This window comes from Toxorhynchites rutilus, chromosome 3 (genome assembly GCF_029784135.1).
Source record: "Toxorhynchites rutilus septentrionalis strain SRP chromosome 3, ASM2978413v1, whole genome shotgun sequence".
NCBI classification, from domain to species: domain Eukaryota; kingdom Metazoa; phylum Arthropoda; class Insecta; order Diptera; family Culicidae; genus Toxorhynchites; species Toxorhynchites rutilus.
The window spans coordinates 227,644,192-227,662,731 of NC_073746.1; the positions used below are offsets into that span (position 1 = coordinate 227,644,192).

Sequence of the window (18,540 nt, forward strand, 5' to 3'; positions counted from 1 at the left end):
GCACGAAGTGAACCCCTTTTTTCTCAACCTAAAGTTTCTACGCGTCATCGCGTTCTGCCCGAGCAGGCGAGCTGCGAAACGACGAGTGGGAAAGCGCGGTTAAAATGGGGTGGCGGCATTGGGTGGTGGGAGGCCTAGTGCAGCCTGAGCATTGTCTGCTGGATGGATTTGGAGAGCGGGAGAGTGAGCGGGAGAATGAGCGAGAGTTTAGGGATGTTTTTGAAAACAAAAACAACATTAAAAAAAATCGCACATTGCCTGAGAGCGGAAAGCGCGTGTTTCCGCGAGAGACATCCACGTAATGAGATACTGAGGGAACAAAACGCGAGAGGGTACTCACTTATGTTTTTTTTTTCGCGGAATCACGCTGGTGTTTGTGTTGTTGGGCAGTATCGGTGGGCTCCACTGGCCGAGGCTATCCTAAGCATGTGTGAACTTCACACCCGCCCGCACGCAGCACTCACTCTGCTGCACAGCAAGTTCCATCCGAAGGGGAGGGAAACAATGCGACTAATCACATACGTGTATTCGCACGGGGGAAAACCGACACGCGCTCGCGAATGTGCGAGAGAGAGAGAGTAGGAGAGTGCGAGATTAGAACAAAAGCTGATGCGCATATGGTGGTGTTGGTGGCGCGCTGTTTTTTAGGTGGACTCATATGTAAATTTGATGTGTTTATTGTTCCGAGGGGAGAAAGGACGCGTCCGTGTTTTGGTTATTTCGCGAATTCGCATATGTGAGAGGGAGCGAGATGCACAAGTGTGTCCTCGAGCGGAGATCGTGTGTGGGTTCGGCAATTTGTACATAATACTGGGCTCGAAGCGAACAGTACATTATCTGAACGGGAACGGCGCGATTCGGGTTAACTCTCCCACAAAAAGTTAGTGGCAATCCAGTGACGGAAGAAGGAGACACGTTTGTGTGCGTTCGCGGTGGACAACTCCTGGCGGTCGCACATAAATCTCGGTTTTTGGGCGACCTGGTACGGCGGCAAGACGTGTGAAAGAGCGCGTGAAACGAGTGGCTCACGTCGTGAAGTGAACGATCTGAGGAGAGATAGCTTAGTCCACAGGAATATACAGCAAAAAAAAACAAATTTCAGCGCGGCGACCTCTCTTCCTCTCTCTTGCGCGTCGTGAGTGCGGGGTCGTCCGGCGTGACACAACACGGTGGGTGGGAGTTTGGGTGTGCGGAGATTGTATAGCACCAGGCGAGGCACGACGTCCTCCTATGCTCGAGCGTAGTGTTTAGTCTTGGTTGTTTTATGCTCACGTTCGCCCCATCGTCATTGTCATCATCGTCAGCAGCGACGGCGGTGGAGATGTGCTGTTTTGGTTGATGATCGCGTATACGGAACGGTTTGGTGTGGATCTTAGCCAACAGAAAGAGAGAGGACGGGTATTGTAGAGTGGCCGGTCGGATACTCCAACGACGACGACGACGGCGACGTGCGCTCTCCACTGAGGTTTGTTGTTGTCGTTGTTGTCTTCGAGTTCTCGAGTCGAGAGGAGTCATCGCGCGCGCCAACAACCAGCCACGGTACGGCGGTGTGATATAACGTTTTTGGTTGGACCTAGCACATTAGATGCAAACGGACTGTCGCGAAGTGAGGATGTCAAAGTAGGAAGTGCTTACTTCGGAACAATTATAACTCCGCGCGAATTTCGGTGCGAATTTCGGTGCGAATTCGCATCCGGACGCCAAACACTATCCTGGGGCCAGTGGCCAGAGCTGTCGTCCCCCGGACTATAACCCCTCTAAAATTCAACAATCAAAATTTAGTGATCTAGCTCCAAATCTACAACGTAGTTTACCTAGTTCAAATAACAATTGAATCCCAGTGTACTTCACAACAAACCAGTCGGAATATAAAACAGCAAAATTCCCGAACCCTCAGCCGTTCTTCAAATAAAAACAAAAACAAGTGTTGAGGAAAAAATAATGGTCGTGATGTGTTAGTATACGCGATAACTTCCAGTGATTCAGTGCGCTCTTTCTCAAGGATACTTTTCTCCCGTCTGGTTGTCCTCCGCAGCAGCGTGGAACAGTTGAATTTCAACGACTCAAAAAAAAAAAAATACCGACGAGACCGGAAGACAACAACAACAACAAAGTGTGTGAAAAGTAAAAACGGCGTGATTGTTTGCGTGTGAAAGCGAGGGGAAATTTTCCTCGAAACTGTTTTGTTGAGGTTGGTGCAATCATTTGAAAAAAAGGAAAAAAAACGGCCGTGAATGAAAAAACCTTCCAAGTTAATTGAGCCAAATAAGGAACCCAAAAGGAAGATTCAGAGATAAATTTAGAGCCACACAGAAAAAAAACAGCGACCAGCGGTGCTAATTGTGAAGAACTCCCTCCCCGTATTTGTAGGTCGACTAAGAAGAAAGTGTGTCTGACAGAAAAAGTGCTCACAGTGTTTCACTACTCCCTCACTCTTTGAGTTTGAGTGTCGCGGAAAAAACGGAAAAAAAAAGTTCGCGAAAAATCAGCTGGTGCTGGTGCGGCTGCAGCGAAGGAAGATAAGGATTGCAAGTAGAAAAAAAAAGCCGCGACTATAGGGAAGCTAGTAACCGATAAGAAGAGGGAAAAAATAGCGCACAATTCTGTGACTGTGTAAAAAGGGACGACGCGTTCGTGCCGAGCGAGGCCGGAAAACAACAATCCTGCCAAAATGAGAATTAAAATGCCAGCTGTTCGAATCGCACAAGGTAAGCTGAACGGCGGAAAAGTAGCACCAGCAGACTGCCTTCGCGCCTACTCGCGGTTTTCTTTTTTATTTGTTCTTTTTTTTTTGGTCTTCATTTTGGTCTAAATTTGACATTGTGCTGATTTGGGGTGGTCTCCCGTGTGGAAGATTTTAAAGTTGCGAGGCAAAACTTCAATGCTTGGTGGCATTACGACGCGATATCGATTTTCTCTCCGGCGAACGGAGTGTTGATGGGACGCGGAAAAGTAATGTTTTTGGGATGATGGTGTTTTGAAGAAGAGTCACTGACAAAGAGGACAGTCTGTGATCGAATTCGATGTGGAATCACTAGTGGCTTTGGGAAGCTTTGTTTACGAACGAAGTTTCTGTTATAATTGTGAACTCAATAGTAATGGAAAACTTTTAATTGATAATCATCAATGAAAATACTATCATACTGGTAATTGTGGAAATCAATACTCTCAAATTTACTTGATGTTGCTCAAAATTCAGTTAGTTACAACGATGTTTGAATGATCGACATTTATTGCACTTTAGTCACCTGAAGTTCAGAATAACTAAAAAACCTCAATAGTTTTGATTGTTATTTTTTGTCTTATCACATTGTGTGTCTATCTATCTATTGAAATAGAAGATCGATAGCTGTCTTGCATAGATACTGTACACATAAACGTCAAGTCTTTTTTCGGGCAAATTCGAAAAATACTACAAGTTTTATCTGTCAAGATGCAAAAGTTTTGTAGGAATATAAAAAAATCAATGTATTTGAGAGTTAGGTCACAAAATCACACCAACAATATTGTTGGCGAGAGTTACCCCAAAAAAACAAAGGAAATCCTTATAAAGAAAGTCATATCCAGTAAAATTTTAAATAACTTCGGATCACATGTCGGTGCTGTTGATTCTTTTTTTTTCCCATTTATTTATTTTTTAGGCTCATTGGCATTTTAGCTGTAACAGAGCCGAATTTTTAATTGTGTACATGTCACATATTTATCATATCTATAATTAGCACATTACACAGTTGCCATTTTTCGGCGTTAGAGTATTTCCTTCTATACCATTCCATATGGTACACATTTACACAGTAGCAGCCATTTAGGCATAATAGTTTTCTATCTGTTCTTCCATTATCCAGTTAGACCGGACAGCGGAGACAGTTGATTGATCATTGTTGAGTTATTTATAGAACAGCAGCCCAATGTGTCTTGCAGAGCAGAGCAGTTGTATGGATGAATCGATCATATTTCGACCGTGGATCGATCTCCATCGCTGATGATTGTTGCGTGGACGTAATTATTCTGTAACAATACAAAGATGGTCAATGAGGGCCCTGAGTTTCGAACTCACGATCGATCGCTTACTAAGCGAACGCGCAACCAATGTGGCTACGGAAGCCCCCCTGTTGATTCTTGTTACTGAGAAAGAAATGGCATGACGGCCGACGGTACACAACTGTTGTAAAGAATATATCGAGGAAACTTTATTCATCATATTCAATTGTTTACGTAAATGTTGTTCTTGATCTTGAATGTTGATATATAATTTTCATACTTCGTTAAAGCTTTTGTTAATTTTATCTGTAGTCCGAATTTACCCGAAGATAGAGTTGATGTTTTTTTTATGTCTATGACTAAAGTGACGAATTGAATTCATTCAAAAAATATTGATTGTTTATTTGGTTTTGTTACACAAAGCAACAGACCGAATAACAACGAGATGCATTTAAGTATTTGAGGCACTGTTCTCTGAATTACTTTTTCTTTTAACGATTAATACCTATTTTTATTTTACATGTGAAGATTCTCTTTTTTCTCCTTTTCCAATTTTCGGAAGATTCACTATGTTGACCAAGGATTTTTCTTGGTGGTTGATAACTAAGAAAACTATTTGAAATGTAGAATTAACAAACAAATTGGATAAATTTTGTCCTCTGAAATTCAACTTAACTCCTGAATATTACTTTAAGGGATATCTATCCATCTATATCAATCAGATTATTTTGTATCAACAGAATTATTTTTTCCAAAGTTTGTAAAACCTTATTTTTTGGTATTTTTTCATACTTTTCATCATTTTCATACTTTTTTTTCGTTGTCTTGAAGTGGTTACACGTTTGTAAGCAACCGTGGCACCAATCTTGCTTGAAGCTTTTTCATATGTAAATGTTCATGTGAGATACTACCCACACGGGAACTTTCTTTACTTTACTTTCCGATCAATAACAATGGCACCATTCTTTTTGTAATTTCTGGTAATGTCACCTCTTTTGATCCTTCGATACGTTTATAACCCAAATCCCATACGACAGAAAATTCACAAAACCAAAACGTACAGTGTTAACGGTGCAGATTCACTCAAAGATTAATCCATATATTTTTTGGCATCAGTTGCTGATCTGCCTTTTAAATCTGCAGTAGGAGATCTTTTTTTTTTTGAAGATTTGGATTTAATTCAATTCATCCTAAATACAGAACACGTTTATCTCAATTGCTTTTCAATTACAAGCAATACAAGCTACCTGTCACCATCTCCCGTAGCGACATAAAAATTTAATTTTCAAAATAAAATACCATTTTCTCGCCACAATTCATCGTTAAAAAGTTCATAAATCCTTATCTTATACTGAGAAGCACTATAATACATAGATTTTGGTATAATCCTTCCCATAATGATTCTACTGATAACGGTACAGGAACAATCAATGTTTCTGTCCATATAGTATTGAATTAGTAATGTTTTCAGAAATGGTACATTGTAATTCTCAGTTAATGAATTGGCACATTCCCAACTCATGGAAATCTAGAGCATTCGCATGCAAAAAAAGTTCTTTCCATAAGATCCACTAACTTTAGATAATCAACCCGTTACGAAAATGAATACACAATCTATTAGGTGCGCCACTAAGCTCTCGAAATTTATTTTTATTTTTTATTCTATTTTATTTTTTTCTGAACGAGCTTGAATACTGTTACGATTGAAGTCTTTGTTTTTTGAGGCTATCCACGAATCAAGTAATTTTTGATAATCAGTCAAATCATGTGCCGTCAAACGGAACAAGTCTTAATTGGATGGCGCAGTATCTGGGAAATAGAGGAAAATAAACTAGTTTATTCCAACTATTCCAATTGTTCAAAAGTAGGTTTCAACAGGTTTGTCAAAGCGTTTTGATGCTATAGATTGACTTTTTCGAGTCTCTGCTCATATTATAGCCGTTTTTTGCACAGCGCACGGCTCAATCGCATCGAGTTTCTACAGTTCAAAATTAATGATACCGACCTGATACCAACTGCATAACCTTCGAAGCGTGGATATTTGACCCAGTCGTCAACGTAGAAGCATGACCGGGCAATTCCGATGATTTTCTTTACTTCGGGTTGCAGTAAAGAATTCGTTTTTCATCACCCGTCATGATGGAACGAAGGAAACCGTTCTTTTTTGCCGCTAGATCTGGGTTTCATAGACGAAAGAACGATGTTAGGAACCGAAGTTCTTTGCCTTTGAATCATTTCGAACGCATGCAATCACTTAGAATCGCTTGGCGAGTAACTCCTTAGTAACTGTTAAAGCAAGCTCTTCTTGCGTTTGACATGGGTCTCTAACTCAGATTCTTCGAAGTTTCACACTTAGACGCGTAGATGCCGTCAACATCGAAATCACCGTCTTCGAAGCGACGGAATCAATCACGGCACGTTGTTTCTCTTAGAACAGCATCTCCGTGAACTTTTTGGATACCTCGATACGCTTCAGCCGTTTTTTCTTATGTGTCGGAGTTAAATGTTTACCATATTTCTAAACTCGGTTCATGACGGTTGCGATATGTCGAAATCGACCAGCACTTACTGCTGGAGCCATTTTTTGATAAACAGCTTGAATTTAGTTTTTCATCTAATACGGTAAATTAATTAGGTAAATTAACAGAACGATTCATCGATTTTTTGTATTATATTTTTTTGTCCCAAAAGTCTACAAATCTTTGGATTGGATTTGGACAATATTTTCCACAATGTCGTGGATTTGTGGATTGACTTGACTCATCGCCTCGATATCGATATCTCAGCAGCAAGACAAATTGTCAGAATGTACTAGTACGAATAATTTGAATATAATTCCCATCAGTTTCAACAAGTATGCATTATAATATTTGTGTAGTAACTCGAATAATATCTCGAGTACTTTCCCACTCAAGCAAAGTCACTACAAATCATATTATTCGTTCTGCTCACCTCAGCTTCTACTATTCCATATAGAAATAGTGGATCGTTCTCGAATATACTGAATGATGGTGGTCAAAACGCTAGTTTTTGTGTACCATCATGATAATTTTTAAAAACATATATTTTACATTTTGTTTCAATACATTCAATCTGAGTGGATCTTTCTCATTCAAATTAGACAGTTTGCAGCGACTGAAACAAGTAATAATACGTGAAAATCGAAATATGGCATCCTATGTAAGATCTAGACGTCTTTAGCGAGGTACCTGTCTTGTGTCATTGTGCTGTAGTACCGTTATCCGGGGGCAAGTTGATCACCGGGGTGAAATTGATCAAACGTACTAATGAAAACAAACAGAAATGTTTGAAGCTATTATTTAATTAATTTTAAAACTTTTTTATATTATTACGTTCAATAATCATATGTAGGTTCTTTTCGTCAGTGGTTTTCATCGAATTGTTTATTAAATTGGATACAAATTATTTTTTTTTTGTGAACAGTATTTTCGTTTGTTTTTTTTAAGCATGGTAAAGAAACATATTTTCAGCATATCAAACCGATATTAGTAGACGCTAAACATGTTAATTCACACTCAGTTGTTTCTTCACGAGTTGAAATAACAATCAGATAGTTACAATTAGTATGAAACAAGTGATAAAATCAATTTTACAGAAAAGTATCTTGAAGGACATATTTTTTTCTTACCCAGACAACCAATATTCCGGCTCAGTTTATTGAGTAAAGCCTCCAATTCTTCATCTTCAAACTTTTTTGGTGATCCGGAACGTTCTTCGTCTTCCAAGTCAAAATTATCACTTTTAAACCGTGCAAACCACGTCTGACACGTTCGCTCAGTCGGAGAATGCTCACCATAAACTTCCTTCAAAATGTGATGACTTTCCGCAGCTTTCTCCTTCATGTGGAAGTAATGACGTAACACTCCACGCACTCTCGTTGGTACGAAATATTCGACATATTCGAAGTGGCAAAAAAAAACTCTGTTGTTTACGCTTCAACTTTTTGATATATACTGAAAATGACGCGCAATGACAGTAGATTTCCAACGAATGTCTGAAAATTTGATTCACTGGAATAATAATCAAGTTACGCCATCTGTTGTTAAACCGGAGAAACTTACCGGTACACCTAATGGCTTATTTGTGATGAATTTAAGTCTATATGACCTGATTGACGTATATGTGAAAATAATGAAAAAAATGAATTGATCAATTTCACCCAATTTCAAAATCCCATCATGCGACATATCGAACTTCATGATTTGTCAAAACTAGCTTATTGTTGGTATTCCAAGGGTTTTCGGCCTCATCAGGATAACCCGGACGATCTCTAGATGACAGGCAGTTCAAACTTCAGATCGAGTTATGAGAAGGGCTCGAGCACATATGTAGGTGGATTAAATTATATTTGGTGTCCTCAAACCCTCAATAATTATCATTTATACTACCATAGGTAAATAAATCAGTGGTTTTATATACATTTTCGTGCATATTACACTAGAAAATAGTGAAAAAAAATGAATTGATCAATTTCACCCCAATGGTATGTTTTGAAATTATACGCTAAAAGTTTTCCAAAGTAATGTTTATGGAAATTTTGGAACAAAACATTTCATAACGTTTTGTGACCTTGGCACTGGTATTGATTTGAAAAATAATTGGGTATAGATTAAACGAAACATTTCGGAAATATTTACATTTTTCAGTTAGTTATTTCGTTATCAATTTGCCCGCGGGTTACGGTACTATTCCTTTTTCTACTAATAATTTCTGGTACTAGGTTCTGCTTCAGTGTCCCGTTTGATAACTTGTAGATACGCTTCTTTTTGCTTCTTTTTAGCCTCCGCGCTTGTGGATTTCGGATTTCAGAAGAGTGAAATCGTATTTTTTTGCGTTATCTCGATCCGAGATTCAGATTTTTCTTAATACTGACCTGTTCCGCTGCTGGTCATTTGTTTCACTACGATCTCTTCTCTGATTCGTTCGGGTCACGCTTTACCATTCACGGAAACCATTGAGTGTATCGAAAACAATAGATATGACAAATGCAACAATTTCGCGATTTCTAGAGTGATGAGCTCTCGGCGCGAGTCTGCGAGATCAATTGTCCCTTTTCGTTTTGTATTTGGTACAACTTTTGTCAAATTACACGAATCGATATGAAACTCTCTGCACTGAAATATGAACACTTTCAAAACAATTTTTTCGAAACATTACGAAACTGACAACTAGAGGCTACTTGTATATAAATCATGTTTCTGGACCCAAAGTGGCCCACATTTTTTCGGTGTCTGCCAGCCACTTCGAATCCTAATCAGTTATTGAGGCTAATCCTCCTGAAGAACAGACGCATCTGAGATAGACGATAGATAGATCTGCAAAAGAGATAATGCGAAGCTCGTCACATATACCACCCCACCCACATTGCTTATGTAGTTCAAAATAATGACAGGATTTTCTGTTTGGAAAAAAATCCGAAAACATCGTTTTAATTCATTATTCTTGTTGATACATGCATTCTTTCATCACTGCAAGTTTACATAACGTTAACTGTTATAAATTTATAGAAAACAAATTAAATATCAGTGAATGGACAAAAAGTATTGCTAGATCTTGTTCGAAATCTTTGCTTGCATTCTGAATAGACATAAATTCGAATCATTGAAGTGCTAGCAGAAGAAAACATTACCCTTCTACTAGTAACATTTTGGCAAACAGTCAGTTTAAGTAAGAGAATATTTGTGTTTAATTTGATTGACATCGTTTCGTTCGTATGTAATATTATTAGTTTATAAACATATAGTTCAGTTTATGCTACTAGTAAAAGTTATTTTCAGATTCCTTGTTTCGAATCTCAATTTAATTTTATTTATCATTATATCCCTGCAGAAACAGTGCAGATGTTCGAGGTACGACCACATAGTTGATGTAGGACTATCAAATTATTTTATTTCATTCGGTTCTTGGTACTTTCACATATACATTTCTTTAAATGACACGAAGTTCGATTTCAGAACTAATTCTTAAGTAGAAATTCTATATAACTCTGAAAAGGACCGATTTGTGGTTTCGTTCAAAATTTGAAAATTAAAGATGGCCTGTTGACTACTCGCTGTCTGGAGCGAAACTAGAACAAAAATCGCAAATGGCATTTATATAATATCGCCCGGTTCAATGTGCATTGGTTACGTTGCAAAAGTTTCGCTTTTCCTTTGTAACATTTCGGCTGAAAAGTTTATAAGGTAACACAGTAAAACCATTTTTTTGCAAAATTCAATTTTATTATTCAACATAATTGCCTTCGAGGCCGATACAGCGATAGCGATCTTGCAACTTTTCGATACCATTTTTATAATACATAGTAGTACTTTCGGTTTTTCCTCAAAATAGGCCACAGTTTCGGTAATCACTTCATCATCGGTCTTGAATTTCTTGACAGCAAGCATTCTCTTCAGGTCTGCGAACAGAAGATAGTCGTTGAAGCCAAATCTGGAGAATACGGTGGATGCGGAAGCAATTCGAAGCCCAGTTCATGCAATTACACACGAAATTCGTATTTTTCCATTTTTTCACAATAACAAAAGTAGCTAAACTCTCAATGCTGTAACTCACGAACCAATCGGCCGATTGCTGTCAAATTTTGACAAATATCCATTGAAAGATAGTGCTTTGTGATATTCAAGTAGATTTTTGCAAGAGTCGCCATCTAGACGTCAATCTTATGAACTTTTCAGCTGTTATCTTTGATGTCAGGGAAAAATCTCATATTTTATTATTATATTATCATTTAACCAAAAACCAATTGATTCTCCCTATTCTTAGAACACATGAAGTTATTTAAGTCACCCTGTTATACATGAAACTGTCAAATGTTGAAAATAATATATAAAACAGAAATTTCTTTCACGGTAGCATTCGGATGTAATTTTGCGCGCATCGTATTTGAGGATTTTTCCTTGAAATTTATTTCATCCGACCTGATATCTTCGACAAATTATCAGTTTGAACGACTGTTCATAAAGAGGTGAAAAGATATTTTGTTTGTTTATGTTATGTTATATTATGTTATGTTTCGTTTTCTAAAGCTGACATAACTTATCACAAAGCCATAAAGGAACCCCTTGACCTTTATGGCTTTGACCCTGTAAAAATATATCATCCCAACCAAAACCCAGCCTTTTTATTCGAAATGTTGTGTTTCTTACTACGTTTTGTACGTATTGGAAAATTTCAATTACGACTCTAGGTGAATAATCCCAGCTTATTTCATACATGTACCTACTATAAACAAATTTAGATAAGAAACAACGCATAAATCTTTCTTATTTAGCATGATATGTGTAATTGTTCGTTTTACTAACACCATGTGATCATTTTAACTGCACACTAAAAATAAGTTCGATTTGACGACTATTTTCTTTTAATGAAAAATGTACTATTTTGTTCATAGTAAAAATCGTTCGATATCTTGAACAACGCTTAGTGGCTAGACTATTATTCGAAAAATGGGGATTGTAGTGGTATATGGACGCAGCAAAAGGGCATATTCCTTAGGGTGTTCATTTTATCACGTCTTCCACTACTAATAGATGAAATGTAAGGAATTTATATTCAACGGTTTCTAGCCCTTTCAGGTTGAACATTCTTAGAATGATTGATTGTTTATATGTACTCGCAAAATATTAAAAAAAAAAACATAAGGATCTGTACCTAGGGGCGTGGACGAGAGCCTAACGTAGGACTGCGATTGTTGGATACAATTGCCTCTGAATTGAGTCCTTTTCATTGTTCAGAAATGGGTAAACTACTTTAAATGCTGAAAATAGTGGCTCTGGGGTTGATTGTTTGAAATAATTGTTAATACGATTTTCTTGCGAATGGCCCACGATCTTTCACCCAAGATCTCGACCGTGATTTTTTCGGAACTGTTAATGGTTTTTGAGCGATTTCGCATAACCGCCGAAATGTCGATTGCGTAACGGATACATATTCTCGGAATCACCTGCGTCGTTTTTGTCAAAACTTATTTAGTATTCCGATACTAAACAACAAACTTTATCCGTTTGTGCAAAAATGCCCCTGCTTGAACTGGAATTGAAATCTAAACGTTCACCACGATCTCCTAAGCTCCCTATCGACTGCACTATCAACTTCAGAATTTTACAAAGTTTGCGCACAACAGAAACCGTAATATAAACGACTGTGAGTTATCATTGTTATGATGCTCTTTGTCATTGCTCACTTGCAAATTCATTAGGAATACGTCTATGCAACGGGCTCTCATTGGATGAAAGTAATTTTGACTTGAAGTAACGTCGTTGTTATATGCCTAAGGAATTCTCGAGCGACACCTGCAGGAGGATTGAGTTGGAACAGGTGGATAGATTAAATTCTCATGATAAATTGCTTTATTACACATTTCTCTACCGATACTAATCGTATGACGAAGTTGCATTCTGAAAGCTGCAAGGCTCTTTTCATCTCCTATTATGTTTTCAAATAATTCACTATCCAATTCACGTATTCATTCAAAGTCTAGGTTAGTAAATCTGACTAAGTGCAGCCGAATTCTGTTTTAATTTAGAGTTTACAAAAGAACCGTTGTATTGTATATTATTATAACACCGGCAAAAAAAGGCTATCGTGTGCAGTTTCCACTTGCTCAGATAGCCAACACAATCTCACTTCAATTATACCAAAATTCGCCATGAACCGCCATGAGCGAATCCCTGAGATTTTTTTTATTCTATCCCAAACAAAATATACAACCAACCCAATCAAGTCGAGGCTCCAGCAGAAAACACTTTTTCCTCCTGCTACTTTCTCGCAAAAGAAGTGCAGGAAAAACTTTCCACTTAAGGTCAAACTCCCGTCTGGGATGTCCCTTTTCGGCATCGATTTAATTTGCATAATTCAGACGGGTTACGGATTGGCCGGTCAGAGAATCCCCATTCCAAATTGATCCCACCATACACAAACTCCCCGATGTGTGTCTGGCGGCATGTGACCGAATAAGTTGATTCGATTTGAGGACAACAGTAATGGAAAAGTGGTCCCTTTGAGTGCCCGTATACCATGAGCCGATGACCTTTGTTTTTTGGTGTAGCTGTGACTGGGGGCTGTGAGAAGGGGGTATATCAATTTGGGATCGTGCAAAATATGGTTCGAAGAAAATCATAATTGATTCAAATTTTCACGATGGTTATTCAGACAGGAAAACCTTAGTTACGATCGACGTTTGTCTTCCGCCACATTACACACAGAATCATCGGATGAGACGCGTCTTATCAGCTGATAATCATCCAGAAAACCCGTGCATTTATCTTTGTGATGCCGCGAAAGCTTGCGGCTGGAGCATGGCTGCATGCATCATGCTCGCGTGTGCACACACTGTCGAGCGAAGAAGATTAGCGGGCGAGTGAAAATTAACGGTGATGGGAAAATGTCTTCCTCATGCCTTTCGCTGCGGGGGACGCGCCCATGGCTTCCCGAGCCAAAGGCAACTGAACTCGTCACGAGTCCACGATATGCGTGATTGCATTGTACGAAGTATGAATTATTCAGAGGCCACAGTTAGATGCTTGAAATTCCGGTATTATTAGTTGAAATTACGGGAACAGCATAAATAATCCGCTGAATATATGCGAAATGTTTCTGTAGCAAATTCACACCACTCCCCGTGTAGCGCTTGCCCCAAAACTGTCCGTACAAAATCTCGGGAAAAGTTTGCCGGCCATCGAAGAAACACAAGCAAAGTTTGACGTTTTATTTATTTTATGTATTAGACGCCTCGCGAATCACAGTACAAAAACAGAAATTGTCGAACATCCGAGACTGGGTGGGTCGCCATCATCGCGGGAGAGGAGGACACTTTTCACGCTACTGATGCTGCTGCTGTTGCTCACCAACGTCGACGGCATTGTTTTTCCGCCGATCCGCCGGTTCCACCGATACCCGCCACGTTTTTTTTTTGTATTTTTTCCCCGTCATTCCGCCCAGCGCACGTCGCCAGAAGGCGGTAAAGAAAAAGTGCATCTGTATTTAGCGCAAGCCGCGTGAACTGTGTCACGATCGCTTTGTAGCGCGCATTTATGTGTTTGTGTCTGGAGAAGAAAAATGAAGCTCAGGGATAAGAAGAGTGCGAGTGGAGTTCCACCAAGTGGAAATCAGAAAGAAAAGCTTTAAACGCGAGTCTGGCAAGCTTGGCTGTGTGACTGTATGAGTGTGTTTACTGCTGAATGTTGGCGGTTTTCCACGCCGTAACCAAAGCCAGGTGCAAGAGTCGCTCCGCCGCTGTGGGAGGATGGGAGGATGCAGTTTGGGGAAATTTTCCATGTTTTTCTCGCTCTCGATGCTTCGTGCTCATTAGATTTTGAACGGTGTAATTTTTAACGTCGCCTCACTCTCTCGGTGGGTTTAAACTTGCTTCCGCTTGATCTCCTGAATTGGTGAATTGTGGTAAACAAGGAGTGGGAAGAAACGGTAAATTGGATTTTTCAGCTGACTAGCGTCGGAGTCAACGCCGTCCTAGCATATTGGGTTCACTATCGGTTTGGATTGGTTTATCACTTTGGTGCTAGGATTGACTCAATGTGGTGGATTAAAGGGATTAGACCGAACGAAATGTAGTGCTTCATGGCTAATAGGTTAGTGCTGCTTATGAAAATCGATGGAAAAACTTCTGGTTCATTCATGAATTTTATATTTGAAACCCAATTTCTAATCCAAGTACCGTTCAAATTCCGAACACTTCTTTTTTAAATGTAAATTTACAAAACTTTCATGTTATGAATAATTGAACGATGAAAACCCTGACATTTTTTGGGGTACAGGCTAAATTTTAACATCGTTTACAGGTATCGAAATAGCCTATAATTTATAATACTAAGCATTTGCAAAAAAAATAACTGTCAAAACCAGTGCTAAAATGTTTGCGTTAACAAATTCCGTAGAAAACAAGCATCGGTAATATTTCAGTTTCTAGTTGTTTTAACTATTTTGTATGCTGTTTTCATGTTAAGTGCTAGGAAAAGGCAAGAATCTACTAAACATTAATTGAAAAAAGATCTTTTATGTAGAATTTCTATTAAAATTAATATTTATGTAGTATTCGGAATTTGAATCATGTTTCGACGCATCTTTTAATCTTTCAAATATGACTTATTTCTTATTTCAAGAAAAAAGTAACATTTCAACGTGAAGGTGAAAGATAATTGGGTATTATAAGTACAATGGGGTAAACATCGTGATTTTTGAAGATTCTCATTGAAGGCTCACCAGGAATTGTTTAGATGGATAATGCAGCGGAATTAGAAAATATAGGAGGTAATGTGGTAATCGCTTGGTGCCAGGTCCGGTGGTTTTTTTATTTTAATTCCATTTTTGATGTTCGGAATTTGAAACAAAAGTGTTCGGAATTTGAGTCAGGGCCAAAAATGGTGTTCGGAATTTGAGACAAATGTAATTAAACATATTTTTAGTTTTTTTTTTACCATGAATATGTATTTGCAAATCAATTTTATTGTAGCCAATTAAAAAAAGACTCCAAAATCAAATTAATTTCGCGAAAAAGTACCATTTTGAGTAATGAAACACTGCTTAATGGCCAACAAAGCTGAAGTGTTCGGGATTTGAGACAAAACGGTATATTAACCAGCAACGGAATCTCATACATGCACTAATAGCAATTAATTAAATCAATCAATGTTATACTCTGACTATCTCTACCTTGAGTTTAAATAATATGGAAAAACATAATTTGTCATCCAACAATTTTGCTATGGTTTCCAAGATGTTCTCATAATTCACTTTTGCATTGTCAAAAAACTTCATATCACGCCGGTTGAGACACATCCTAGACATAGACGGTTTTTTCATGTATTCATGATTACCCACGAAATTTGCTCTGGCAAATGAATTAAGTAAATTTTTCACATCACCTGTCTTGATGAGGAGTCAACCAATGATTCAATAATCCAATATAATGAAAACATGACACCGGACAGACGCCGTTGCTACCGCAAGTTCCCCCTTGCTTTCGACGCAGGCAATTTCCGCTAATATAATCCATCAGAACCCCAGCTTGACAGCCGGTAGCCACTGGTCAGCGATTAACTTCCTTCACATTAAGTCGTCGTCGATTAAAGGAAAGAACCCTTCTTCCCGAATAACACGACCTCTGGCTTCTGTTCAGTGAGGTCACTGAAGCCACAAGCTGGACATTCCAACACACTGAATGTGCGTTTTCGACGCAAGTCTCGTCGTATGAAATTATGTCAAGGGGAAAATTAAACAGGAAATCTTGCCGGACTTTAACTTTAAGTGAAGGGGGAAACCTTACAAGAAGTTTGATTGCTTGACTTTGATGGCTATCGGATTGCGGCTGTGACTACGCACACACGATGTTGGACAACACTCGAAATACCCGCTCGGAGGGGACGGACAACATCGGAGCAATTGTGAGAAAACGCTCTCCGAAAACCAACTGACCACTTGAGACCATTCAAAGACAGCGGTTGCCAAAAGGGCTCGGAGGAAATTGACGAAAAAAAAAGAAGGGAATTCCCAACCTCGAACAAAAGCGTAAATTGTCCAGCGCCGTTTGGTGTGTGCCAAACAAAAACATAAACCGTTCGGAAAACCCTTTTTTGCGAGCGGCAGCATAAGCCTGCAGTCAGTCAGTTGTGTTCGCACACCAGCGATGATGACTTCATACAAAGGCCAAGTTTCGGAAAGCTAGAGATGAATGACGCGACCGGCGGTCGCGCGTAAAGGCCCTCGCATACACAAACGTACGCTGTTTTCTGCGCTCCGATCCGTAGTACTTCCCGAAACACAACGCAGTGAATGAAAACAAAACCTTCAACGGGTCTTCCGCGGTCCCGTGTATTCCTGGCCAGCACGGGAACGATATGAATATGAATGGAGAGTGTTTTTTGCTGTGCCGTTCGTTTGAGACCTTTTCTTAATTTGAGGTCAAGTCATTTTTTCCCGCTTAATAGTTGCTCTACGTCGTTTCGAAGTCAGTTTTTGGTAATTCTAATGTAATTTAATACGTTCGCTGAAATCGGACCCTTGCACAGCGTTTGTCCTGACTTATGGGCAGAGGGGCACAACAGCGAACGCAACGCTGTAATTATGATGATCATTATTGTGTTTTGACTTGGCCTGGATAGCACAATAGACTCGTTGAGAGGCGGTTGGATTCCGTCATGGTTCTTCCTTTCACAAGAAGGAATCCTTCCAGCTTAAGCTGAAACAATTGGTCCGAGCTGGCGTAGACGTTGTGCGAAATGAGTCAGAAAAGTGCGCACCCTTTGGTCCTGGCGAAACAATTAGTATCGATGCATGATCGCATATCACGGTGCGGTAAATTATGCAAATCAGCTGCACTCTGTTGAACTCTGCCGATGATGCGATGATTGATGAAATCATTTCAAATAATTGAACATCTGTATCGATGCGACGGCGGTGGCTAATAACAGTAATTAGTTCAAGAATCGGTACACCTCGCGCGAACCGCTGCCGGGGCGCAGGTTGATTCACCCTCACCACTCGGTGAAGTCATTCCGGCGTGTTTTCCTTGTAGTTGTTTTTTTCTTCTTCTTCTGTTTACCCCCGATTCGTACCGATCGTGATGCCATCAAATTAGTCCGGAAAATAGCCGCTCCACTCATTTTCTCCATCAGTGTCAGAGTGGCTTTTATTAGATCGATACAAACATCAACAACCAACCCCTCGAACCGAACAACAATGCGGTGGGCAATCGGCAGCACACGTTATGATGTGGGAAAGTGGGCTTCTTAGGGAGGGGGCGCTCGGGGGAAGGTAACAGTCGCTTCTGTGGCTATAGCGAGGTCCTTGACAGAAGAAATTGAAATAAGGACAGGACAGGACGATCGAACCGTTGTCGGTCACGCACCAACAAAGAGTTATTTTAGGCTTGAATTTGACTCGGATATTGAACCGGATATTCACAGGCAAAGCCGGATATATTTTTTCAGCAAAACTAAGTAATGATGGTGATACTATACAAAACACAATTACTTGTAAATGAACACATGAATGGTTAGAAATAAATGTATTTCAAACAATTCAGCGCTCCTTCAATATCTCAACTATGAAATGGATAAAAAATATGTGTTTTTGGATATTGAACAATAATCACATCCATTAGTATTCGACGAACGAAGCTAAAAAAGTGTATCTTCAAGTTTGAAAATTTGAAAGTGTACGTCATTCAGATTCAGATTAAAATTGGCGTTTTTTGGCCTAAATTGCGCGAAAATTTAAATCATGGGAGATTGAATATTTGATGAGATTCATTGACCTCCGAAATTCTGCGATTTGGCGCTGCTAATGTTCGTGTTTACGTTGACAATCCTCAATGTTATGAGTAACTGATCAGTATCATTTAAGAAGTAGTCGAAAATGATCTCAAAATGATTGATTCATGCAGGCGTTCATATAACGATCCATTGAATTGTATCCCATATTGAATGCCACAACTGAAACAATGAAATGTAGAAAATCAAAATCTGAATTGTCTTTTTTTATATTATTCTCCGAAATATGAGATGGATATGTCATTTATTTTAT

At 39.1% G+C, this 18,540-nt stretch overlaps 1 protein-coding gene across 1 annotated transcript in view; it reads left to right on the forward strand.

Moving 5' to 3' along the window:
• Positions 1–853: 853 nt before the first annotated feature.
• Positions 854–18,540, forward strand: part of LOC129776652 (B-cell lymphoma/leukemia 11B) — a 129,117-nt gene continuing 111,430 nt past the window's right edge. The window contains exon 1 of the mRNA XM_055782416.1: positions 854–2,708. Within this exon, the coding sequence (XP_055638391.1) occupies positions 2,672–2,708 (37 nt within the window). The 5' untranslated portion in view covers positions 854–2,671. The remainder of the gene's footprint in view (positions 2,709–18,540) is intronic.